The sequence below is a fragment of the Melanostigma gelatinosum genome (genome assembly GCF_949748355.1).
Source record: "Melanostigma gelatinosum genome assembly, chromosome: 7".
In the NCBI taxonomy this organism is placed as follows: domain Eukaryota; kingdom Metazoa; phylum Chordata; class Actinopteri; order Perciformes; family Zoarcidae; genus Melanostigma; species Melanostigma gelatinosum.
In genome coordinates this window covers 8,899,645-8,910,715 of record NC_136640.1, presented here as the reverse complement: position 1 = coordinate 8,910,715, position 11,071 = coordinate 8,899,645, and the positions used below count along the sequence as shown (strand labels likewise).

Here is an 11,071-nt window from a genome sequence, read left to right as displayed (position 1 = left end):
TTGTAATTGTTTCATGAAGGATCTTGGACATTTTTGCTTTGAACCACCTTGAGCATCTCCTGTTATTGCTGAAAAGCAGCGAATCTCATGGCGAAGCTGATAAAGATTTCCTCCACCAACACCTCCTCCTCCGTCTTCCCCAACTACAGCCTCCTCCCTTCCACCTTCAAAGACCAGCTCCAAGGAGAGGTTATGGATGGATGAGACTCTAAATGAGGAGAGTGCAGAGCTCCCCTGAAACTCTCATGCAGAAGCCAGGAAAGGGGGGGGGGGTGTCGTCAGCTGCCTTCGTCACTGTGACTCGGAGACAGAATAGAGCCGAGAGCCCTCCCCTTCTCCTTTTGCGTGCACCTTCTCTCTCCCTCAGCCTCCACACCATCAGCCAGTCTGCTCTCAGTCATTCTGCCTGCGCACAGCTGATGCTCCACATCCTATACCAGCCTCCGCATCCTCTCTTTCTCTCTCTCTCTCTCTCTCTCTCTCTCTCTCTCTCACACACACACACACACACTCACACACCTCAGCCGCTGCATGAACGGCAGCTGCTTTAGCTCTGCAGAAAGGGGAGACAACAACAAAAAGAAGAGGGGAGGAAACCAGAGGATGAGGATGAGTGTGTGCAGGGTGCCAGCAGTCCCCTGCTGCCGTCCCACGCAGATCGCACGGCGCTTCACGCCTGCCCTGCTTCTCCTCCTCCTGGTCCTGAGCGGCAGCAGCAGCAGCAGCATCGGGGCCGTCCCCTCTGCCTTCCAGCTGGCCCCGGACACCCCGGCCCCAGCCGAGCCCACCCCGACCCAGGCGGCACCTCGTCCGGACCCCTGCGAGGGGAGACCCTGCCTCAACGGGGGGTTCTGCCTGGCTCTGCCATCCGCTGGCAGGCCAGAGGACACCTGGGAGTACACCTGTACGTGCAGACAGGGCTTCACCGGACGCAACTGTGAGGTATGGCCACATTCCAATTTAATGTCATCTGCACAGTGTGTGTGTGCGTGCGTGTGTGTGTGTGTGTGTGTGTGTGTGTGTGTGTGTGATCTTATCCTTTAGTTTGGATGTTTGCTTGAGAGCAAAGATGAGCTTGGTGACTATGAAGGAGCAGATGTAAAGGTTGTTCCATGTGTTACTTAGAATAAAGAGATGTATTTGCCCATTATTTGTATTCTGTTTTTTGTAGTATGGGGCATGTTAGCGTCATCCAATATCATTAATTATTAATTGTCATCATCTCAAGGGGTTCAACTTGGATGGCGTGTGTGTGTGTGTGTGTGTGTGTGTGTGTGTTCGCGTGTGTGTGTGCGTGTGTGTGCGTGTGTGTGTGTGTGTGAGAGAGATCAACCTGCATCCTTGATTTGCATGCGAGTCGTACAGTAGATGACGGCATCTGTGAGTGTGTTGTTGCTCTGCTGTTCTCTGCTGTTTCTTTAATGGGAGCATGTGCTGTCACTGAGACACGGAGGCGAGTGCTGCGTTGCTGTGGCAACAGGAGGGAAGAGCGGCAGCAGTGAGATGCGAGTAGGGTGTGTGTGTGTGGGGGGGTGTGTGAGAGAGAGAGAGAGAGAAAGAGAGAGAGTATATATACTGTGTGAGCTGTTGAGTATTTCGGACAAACAGCATTTCCCCCTATGACGTCCCGAAGTTAGTTTTTTACATCTGTGGAAACCAGATGTATTCTCTAATAATGTGTGTGATTGATACAAACTGAAGTGGTGAATCCGTTAACATCTGCGATAAGGCCAAAGGACCAATCTTCACACTGCATTCATTAATTGGAACATCTGGACAGTCATGAATAAGTGCTTTTATGTTGCAGGTTACACCACATTTCAGAAGTTATTATGTCTGTCTGGTTAAAGCGTGAGCCTCTTTTAATACCATTCTGCATGATGTCATCAGCCGAATGCAAAAAAATTCAAAATAGATTTGAGCATCAAAGATCCACTCACAAGATTATTTTTTTTTGCTGACAACTGCTCCTCGCGGCCTTCATCATGTTTAGATTTGGTTTCCCAAATGATTTAATCAACGTTTTATTTTTGATGGAAGTCTGCAAAATGTAGATTTGACTGTAGATTTTTCTTTTTCTCCCCCTCCGTGCCTGCTGCTCCTCCAGGTGTCAGTCCCTGGAAAAATTGCATGAATAAAGCTGACAATAGATCAATAGACTGACAGGATTGTTTTAGCTGTATCGCATTGCTGGATTGAGTTTTTGCAGCTCTGTACATTCCCTGTAATTCATTTGAGCTTTACAATAGATGGACTGTGGCTAAGCCTCGGTATAGCATTAGGCTCAATAGGTATGAGTCGTGCTCGGGTGAAAGAGAGCATTCGCCAGCAGCAGAGAGGATAAATGAGTCTGCTGCAGCATCGCGGAGGGAAACGGCAAGGTGACTGGGTGAACTTAAGCAGGATCACCAACAGGTGGCAGCCATATCCTCCACCCTTTGTGTTTACGTGTGTATATATGCATAGAGTACTTTGCTCATCTTGTGCATGCATGCCGGTGTTGTTTATGCCAATGGAAGACATGTTAAGGTCAGCCTGCTGGTGGTGTGCAGGCATTGTGTTGAAGCCCTTTAGTGGAGCATCAGCAGGGGCCTGATCACTGTCTCCTTGGCTGTCCTGGTTTCATGTCTCAGAATAGAAAGCGGCTGCAGTTTGTTACCTCTGCAGCCTGCTTCTCTTCACTGCGCTCACACTCTGTTCCACACAAACCTCAAAGGACGATGTTGTCACACAGCCTGAGCTGAGGGTGGACAAGGCATGTACAGAATTTCCATATTTTTCATGGTAAGAGGGGAGAAAAAAAACCCCCCATCTCTCCCTGACCACCTTGCCCACAATTCTCTCTTCTGCTGTAAAATCCTGAGACAACAACATCCACTCCAGCTTTGTTCTTCTTATGCGTCAAATCTCAGGTCCGGAATCGGCCCCGAGCCAGGCTCGAGGGGAGTCATTGATTTTCGCCTCGCTGCCCTCCTGCTGGTTGTTTCTTCTCCATGGAAACTGGAGCAGCAGTCAATTGAGATTTGGTAGATGACCTGATTGGCAGAGTGCTGGGCTGGTTGCCTCTGGATGCGTCACAACACAGATGGTCCATGTGACAAAGCAGGAGGAGAGATCCAAGAAAGAGATGGCAGTGAAGGAAGGGCGAGAGATGAGTCTTGGAGAGAGTAAAGTCCTGGTTTGGGGGGTTGTTTTAAATGTGTGGAAGCAGCTACTGCAAACCACAGCAGCAGGCACCAGGGTAAACCAAACCCACTCTACTAGTTAAACTCCCTGAGTTTTAATATAATCCTGCAGCTTTTCTGGATGGCAGCCTGTACACTGTCCTGTTGGAACTCACTACCACTGGCCTTTCCCTGAGTTCTTAGCTTCTCGGCCTCGGGCTGTTTCATTATTGAAAGGCCTGTTGTGCTCCCTGATGGATTTGGTAACTTGCTCGACAACACAATCAGGCGGTTGCAGCGCAAAAACAGCCATATGTCATGAAGCAAGTCCAGGAAGCTCTCGCAGGGCTGCTTAACCATTCGGTTATATGAAAGCAGTGGATCAGGGCAGAATATGGAGACTGAAGTTAAGTTTACAGCCCCAGCATTATGAACACGGGATGCATGTTTTATTAGCTGCAACCAGCAGCTTTGTAGCATGCTCCGTCAGTCGGTTGGTCCACAAAAATGTCCCCTCCCTAAGTTTGGCAGCCACAGTTTTCGTCCTATAGGAGGCTCAGATTTTGCATGGAGAATGGAGATCAGTGTCGTTGTGTGTGTGTGTGTGTGTGTGTGTGCGTGTGCGTGTGTGTGTGTGTGAGAATGCAGCTAAAACGTGGTGAAAGAGGTGACATCTCGAGCACAGAAGTAATTCAGTTTCTGCAGCCGACAGTTCTGCCTCAACGTAATAAGCTCACAGAGCATGTCAGAGCTGGGATGGACTCGAGGCTTTTTGACCCATTGATGATCTTTAGACATCAGCTCATCCCCGGTTCTTCCCTGGACTACTACGCAGTCGCTTCCGAGCATCAAACATTATTTTTACGTCTTACGTTTACGTTATTATACGTCTAAATAAATGAGCTTCAGAGTTGCTTGTTGGCAGATTTTGCTACCTTTGGTCACAACCAGACGAGCTGTTTCCCCTGTCCATGGTTAGATATTAACCCTATCCTGGGTCTAGCTTCACATTCAGTGTACGGACGTGAGAGCGGCGTCAATCCTCTCATTTAACTCAAGGCAAGAAGGCAAGTGTGTATTCCCCAAAAATGTTGAACTATTCCTTTAAGCTTGTTGCCTTACTTATCAAATATATCTGTGCTGTCATCAGCAGGATCAACGTCTATGTTGAGAAGATGGGTGCTGACTTTTAGATTACGAAAACATACAGTTTCACATGTTTAAAGTGACAGTATTTCGATATACGATGCGCCATCTTATCAAAGAACTACAACATTGTCAGTTTTAAAGAAGGGAGTGTGTGTGTGTGTTTGTGTGTGTCTGTGTGTGTGTGTGGCGGTCAGCTCTTGTCTCCCAGGGCTATTCACTCTGCTGGACCCGAAACAGTCTAAGCCGCATCCAATTAAGCAGAGCTCAAAGCTCATCGCCAGCCTTTGGTGTCTTTGATATCCCTGTCTTGTTAGTCAGAGGGTGTGTGTGTGTGTGTGTGTGTGTGTGTGTGTGTGTGTGTATCAATGGACTCTCATATCCTCTTGCTATAGAGTGCAGTCTTGTTATATCTCTAATTACTGAAGCACTTTTGTTGACCTCAAAAGTGTTGAAAGTTCAGCTGATCATGCATATTGCCTGTGCTGGTGTTTTCATTATTTATTCATTTCAACAACAAAAAGCAGCATATCCTCACACATGAGACCCTGCACCAGAGAACCGTTACCATGAAGTGACTTGAAGATTAATTGTGATTCCTCAAATTTGCTGCTGATGAACTTTCTGCCAACAGACTCAATGAACTAATTGTTTCAACTTTGAAATCGTGAAAACATTGGTGTTGAAATGACACTCCTGTGCATCACATGTTGTCGTCTGTCATTGTAAAATCTATTTAGGCGACAGGGGAAAACATGAATAAAAAAACAAATGAATAAATAAACAATCACATGTCACATCACAATATTGTCTTTTTGTCTTCTTACCTTGTTTGTTATTTTCAATCCCTCTTCTCTTTTGCGTCACTCTGCTATATTTCAGTGAAGAGACTGTTAATGCTTATTTTTCTCTGATGATGACGACTGCAATATTGCTGTTTCTCTCACTGCACTTAAAACACCTTGCAGTACTGAAATGAAATCCTAGAGGCTGCAGCGTTTCTTACATCCCGCAACAAAACGGACAATATTCGGTCGGGATATTCTGTGTGTTTGTGTGAATTTGCAGCCTGGGGAAAGGACGTGGGATCATCAAAATTCAAGCTGTGCAGTGGGATGAGAAACGTGTCTTGTTTAGATGACAACATATCTTGTGTGCATAGTTGACATTCTGGCCAGTGGAAAAGCTCACCGAGTGTTCAAAGAAGAAAGTCCATCCCCTTAAAAACTACTCATAGCAAAAACAAAAAAACATTCTGATTTTGCAGTAAATGTTTTTCACAGTCAACTTGGAAAATGAAACAGCTGCAAACTGTTGCACCAGTAGCACATGTTTACATCCACATGCATTCAGTTACAGATGGTTTGATGAAAGCAAGGATGTCAGGCTGCTTATAAGCCGCTACCTTTGATACAGCATCCCTCAATCAGCAAGACTCCTTTGAGCTATTATCACTGAGCTATCACGATTCATCTTGATGTCCTTAGATGTTGCCAGGCGGACTGTGCTGCCATTTCCATATCACACATCACCTGGCCTTTTGATCTGTGGGACGCTCGCGCTGAGGTGGTGGATGGGTTAGTGAGGCCTGATGCATATATGGATGAGAGAGGACGTGAGCGGCTCAACACCAAGTGCTCACGCTCTGCGTATTGATTGCTACTGTCACCCACGGGTCCATTATGACAGGTGAGAGTCATATGTTAGGTTTAGGTTTCCTTGATGTGTTTGACCGAACATTTTTAGCCACGAAAGCAGAGCGGTTCTAGAGAGATGTTGGACAGTCGGTCCACCATTTTGGTCCAGACTGAAATAACCTAATAACTAATGGATGGATTGAAGTTAAGTTGTGTAACCTACAGACATTCATGGTCCCCAGAGGATGAATGCTCCTGAATTTGACTTTTCTTAAAATCATTAAAGTGATACGTGCATTAATCTATCAATGATGATAGTCCAGTAATATGAAATACATGATTCTGAAAAGGGCCATTCTGCCTAATAAGTATTTTTACTTTTTTAAGTGTTTTTCGATGCTAATATTTGTGTACTTTTACTAAAGTAAGATTGCAGGACTTTTACTTGTAACAGAGTATCTTTACGCTGAGGTATTGCTACTTTTACGTCGATAAAATATCTGCGTTCTTCTTCCACGACCGCCTAAATCCATTAAAAGAAATTGCCACATGTATCATCTGACCACAAGACAGTTGACAGCATTAGACAAGTAATATTCACAAGACAATTGATGACAGAATTCATTTTGAACACTGCCAGCAACAATTTTAAAACAATGAAATCTTTCTGACTACAGTCATATTTCATCTCCGCTTCTTTTGTTCTTGTTTCCTTAATAATACAGGCCAATCAGTTGCTGCATTTTTGAAGCATTTTTGACCGCTCACATATTTGCTGCCACTCATCATGAACAGCCCTCTTATCTTTGTGTCATTGCATCTTTCATTTTTCTCGAGGTGAAACTTCACCCTCTCTGTCCCGGATAGAGTAGAAGTCATTACATTTCTCCCAGTGGTTTAGTTGAGGTGTTTTTTTTATTGCTTTTCGTCTGTCCTCATTGCTATTTATATCTTTAATGGAGCAGCGAGTTGTGTCACCATTCGCAGTATAATGTAAAAAGAAAAGGGCAGAGAGGCTCAAACCCAGCAGCAGTTCACCCTAATAATAAACCTCTGCTATGACACCATCATTGTGCTGCCTCTTCCTAATGATTAGTCTTGTTGTTGTTGTTGTTGCTGTCAACATAATGAGCGTATGTGTTTGTTCACTCGGCGGTCGCATTCCTGTTCAACTTTATTTCAGTGTGTACGTCACGTCAGTAAGTGAACGCATCACTGTTCTGTTCATACAGTCATACATTACAAGTGTAGTGCTGATTCATTTATTCACACTTTCCTGTTTTATTTTTGAAATACTCACCTTTCTCCCATTTCAGACAACTTCCCCTCCTGCCTTTGTGTTTCCCACCTGTGTGCTTGTCTGCCCTGATGAGTTTCACCTGTTCCCCACCGGCCCGCTCTCACCTGTCCCTCGTTATCACCCTCCTCCCCTTGTGCGTCCTCTCTGGGTTCCCTTTGTCATCCGTCAGTTCGTCTCCGTTGTTTCAATTCTGTTTGGAGTTTTGTTTCCTGTGGCCTTGCCAGCTTGTTTCCTGCCGGCCTTTTAGACTCAAAACCTGAAAGTCATAGCCGTTAAATCTTTCCCCTGCTGCCTGCCGTTACCTGCCGTTACCTGTTACCTGCACTGGACTGTGCGTGTATGCACTGCTCTCAGATGGCGGTTACAGCTTATAATGCTGTAATAATACTCCCAACTGACAGCTCGGTCGCATAGTTGTAGCACCTGCCTTACAATTCTTGATCTAAAGGATCTAATCTCTTATCTTGCACCTTTTTTAAGCACAGCATTCACATTACTTTTGTGACAGCCCCCGGGGTGGCAAGGGGGTTTCACGACAACACGGACCAATAAACACAACCAGTCGGTAGATAAATGGTGCAAGTGAGGTTTTTACTGAAGATAGAGAGTGGATAGAGGTAGGATAGACACTCAACAATACACTGTCCGCTTTCCAGAGGGATGGTCGGGGTTCACTTCCACGGTTCGGTGCACAACGGGTATTCCTCATACGGTCCAGGGCGCGGGCAGGAGCAGGGTAGTCGTACAGGCAGGGGTCGGGAGCCGGGCGGGTAGTCAGACGTTCCAGGGTGATCAAGGGGTAAGCCAGTTGTCTCCAATGCGTTTGCTGTGTCTCCGTCTCTTTCCACTCCTACTCTCTCCTAGTTTCCTGTGTCCGGGGCCCTTTTATAGTCCCCTCCTCCTCCTCCGATAGGGTGTGGTCGCTCCCTCGGCTCTCCTCCTCAGGTGTTGCTTGTTTGGGCTGATGGTGGTTTGGCGCTCTTTTCCACTCCCTGACATGGGGCTCCGCCTCCATGTCCGGCAATATCGTCCCTCTACCACTTCTCCTCTGAGGTTGCCCCTCCGGCTGCCACATACCCCCCCCCTTAAATCCGACCTGGGGGGAGGACTGCTCCAGGAACCTAGGGCGTCCCGTCTAGACAGGGCGTCCGCGTTTCCATGAGCGGCCCCGGATCTGTGGACAACAGAGAAAGCATATGGTTGAAGGGATAAAAACCAGCGTGTGACCCGGGCGTTATTGTCTTTTGAACGGGACATCCATACCAGGGGGGCGTGGTCCGTGACCAGGGTAAAGTGTCGTCCCAGCAGATAATATTTCAACTCCCCCAGAGCCCATTTGATGGCCAAACACTCCTTCTCGACCGTGGCGTATCTCGTTTCTCTCGGTAATAATTTTCTGCTTACGTATGTGATCGGGTGCTCCTCTCCATCCCTCAGCTGGGACAGGACGGCACCCACCCCGGTCTCGGAGGCATCTGTCTGTACCACCAATGGTTGCGTAAAGTCCGGGGTCACCAGCACTGGTTCAGAACAGAGTACTTCCTTCAGCTTCTCGAAGGCGTCCTCGGTCTCTGCCGTCCATACGATCCGATCTGGCAGCCGGTTTTTTGTTAGGTCCGTCAGGGGTGCTGCAAGAGCAGAGAACTGGGGAACAAACCGTCGATAGTAGCTAGCTAGCCCAATGAATGCTCGTACCTGTTTCTTTGTGCGGGGGCGGGGCCATTCCCGGATCGCCTCGACTTTCCCTACCTGGGGCTTGACGCAGCCGCGGCCGATGGTGTACCCCAGGTAGTCAGCTTCCCGGAGGCCGAGGCGACATTTCTTGGGGTTGGCTGTCAGCCCCGCCCCTCGCAGAGCTTTCAGGACGGCTTCCAGTCTTTGGAGGTGAGCCCCCCATTCCTCCCCGTGCACGACGATGTCGTCCAGATAGGCTGCCGCGTATTCTCGATGGGGACGTAGTACCTGGTCCATCAGTCTCTGGTACGTGGGGGGGGCTCCGTGGAGACCGAACGGCAGCCTCTTATAGTGGTACAGTCCCATGGGCGTAGTGAAGGCCGTTTTTTCCCTGTCTTCGGGGGCTACTGCCACTTGCCAGTAGCCTTTAGTCAAGTCGAGGGTGGTGATGTATCTGGCCCTCCCGATGCGCTCTATCATCTCGTCCACCCGGGGCATCGGGTAGGCATCGAATTTTGAGATGGCGTTGAGCTGCCTAAAGTCATTGCAGAACCTGACCGAGCCATCGGGTTTCGGAACCAACACTATAGGGCTGCACCACTCGCTCGTCGAGGGTTCGATGATGTCGGCCTCCAGCATACTCTGTACCTCCCTCTCTATCGCCCCCCGGCGGGCTTCGGGGATGCGGTACGGCCTTAGCTTCACCTTCTTCCCGGGCTCGGTGATTATCCGGTGTTGCACCAGTGTGGTGTATCCGGGGTCCGGGGAGAACACGTCCCGGAACCGATCCACCATTTCCCGGACGTCCTGCTTCTGCCGGGGGGTCAACTCTTCTCCCACGGGTACCTCGACTGGCTCCGTTTTTCCTGGGAGGGTAGAGAGAGAGAAACAGAGCATGGCATCCCTACGCACCCATTTCTTGAGCAGGTTCACATGATAAACCTTCGTCGGGTGCCTCCGACCTGGTTGCCGGACTCGGTAGTTTACCGGCCCCAATTTCTCCATTACTTCATACGGCCCCCTCCATCGGGCTAGAAACTTACATTCCGCCGTGGGTACCAGGACCAACACCCGATCCCCTGGGTTAAACACTCGGGGTTGGGTTCCCCGGTTGTACACGCGGGCTTGGGCCGCCTGTGCCTCGGCCATGTGTTCTCGGACGATGGGCCAGAGGGATGCCATCCTCACCCTCATCTCCTCGACGTGGTCCACCAGGGTGCGGTAGGGGGAGGGTTGGTGTTCCCAGGCTTCTTTGGCCAGGTCGAGTAGCCCCCGGGGTCGTCGACCGTACAGGAGCTCGAAGGGCGAGAATCCGGTAGATGCCTGGGGCACCTCTCTGATGGAGAACATCAGGAAGGGTAGCAGTTGGTCCCAATTCTTCCCGTCCTGGTCCATGGTTTTTTTCAACATTTTCTTCAGTGTCTGGTTGAATCGTTCTACTAGTCCGTCCGTTTGGGGGTGATACACCGACGTCCTCAGTTGGGTCACCTTCAGCATGCCACACAGATCCTTCATGATCCTAGACATGAACGGGGTTCCTTGGTCGGTGAGAATCTCCTCCGGTATTCCGACCCTGGAAAACAACATCACCAGCTCCCTTGCAATGCCCTTGGTGGCCATAGAGCGTAGGGGAATGGCTTCGGGATACCGGGTGGCGTAATCCACTATCACCAGGATGTACCTGTGTCCCCGGTTGGTCTTGGGTAGGGGCCCCACTAGGTCCATCCCGATCCTGCTGAAGGGGACGGTGATGATCGGCAGGGGCACCAGCGGGTTTCTGTGATGGGGTTGTGGGGCCACTTGTTGACATTCGGGGCAGCTCCGGCAGTAATCCTCCACGGCTTTTTTTATTCCGGGCCAGTGGAACCTGGCCCTCACCCTTTCCAGGGTTTTCTCCACTCCTAGATGGGCACCTAAGATATGGGAGTGGGCTAACTGGAGGACAGAGGGTATGAAAGGACGTGGTACCAGTAACAACCTGAGGGGGGCCCCGTCCTTTATTACTACCTGGTAGAGGAGCCCGTTATAAATGGAGAAATGTGTGGGAGGGAGGTCTCTTACCCCGTCCAGTGGTCGTCCGTCTACGGCGGCCACCTGCCGAAGGGCGTGGGCTAGGTTGGGGTCCTCCAACTGGGCCGTCCCAAACCTCC

General features: G+C 49.2%; 1 protein-coding gene across 1 annotated transcript in view; it reads left to right on the top strand.

Moving 5' to 3' along the window:
* Nucleotides 1-416: 416 nt before the first annotated feature.
* Nucleotides 417-11,071, top strand: part of dner (delta/notch-like EGF repeat containing) — a 45,327-nt gene continuing 34,672 nt past the window's right edge. Inside the window, exon 1 of the mRNA XM_079272499.1 lies at nucleotides 417-942. Coding sequence (XP_079128625.1) covers nucleotides 532-942 — 411 coding nt within the window. The 5' untranslated portion in view covers nucleotides 417-531. The remainder of the gene's footprint in view (nucleotides 943-11,071) is intronic.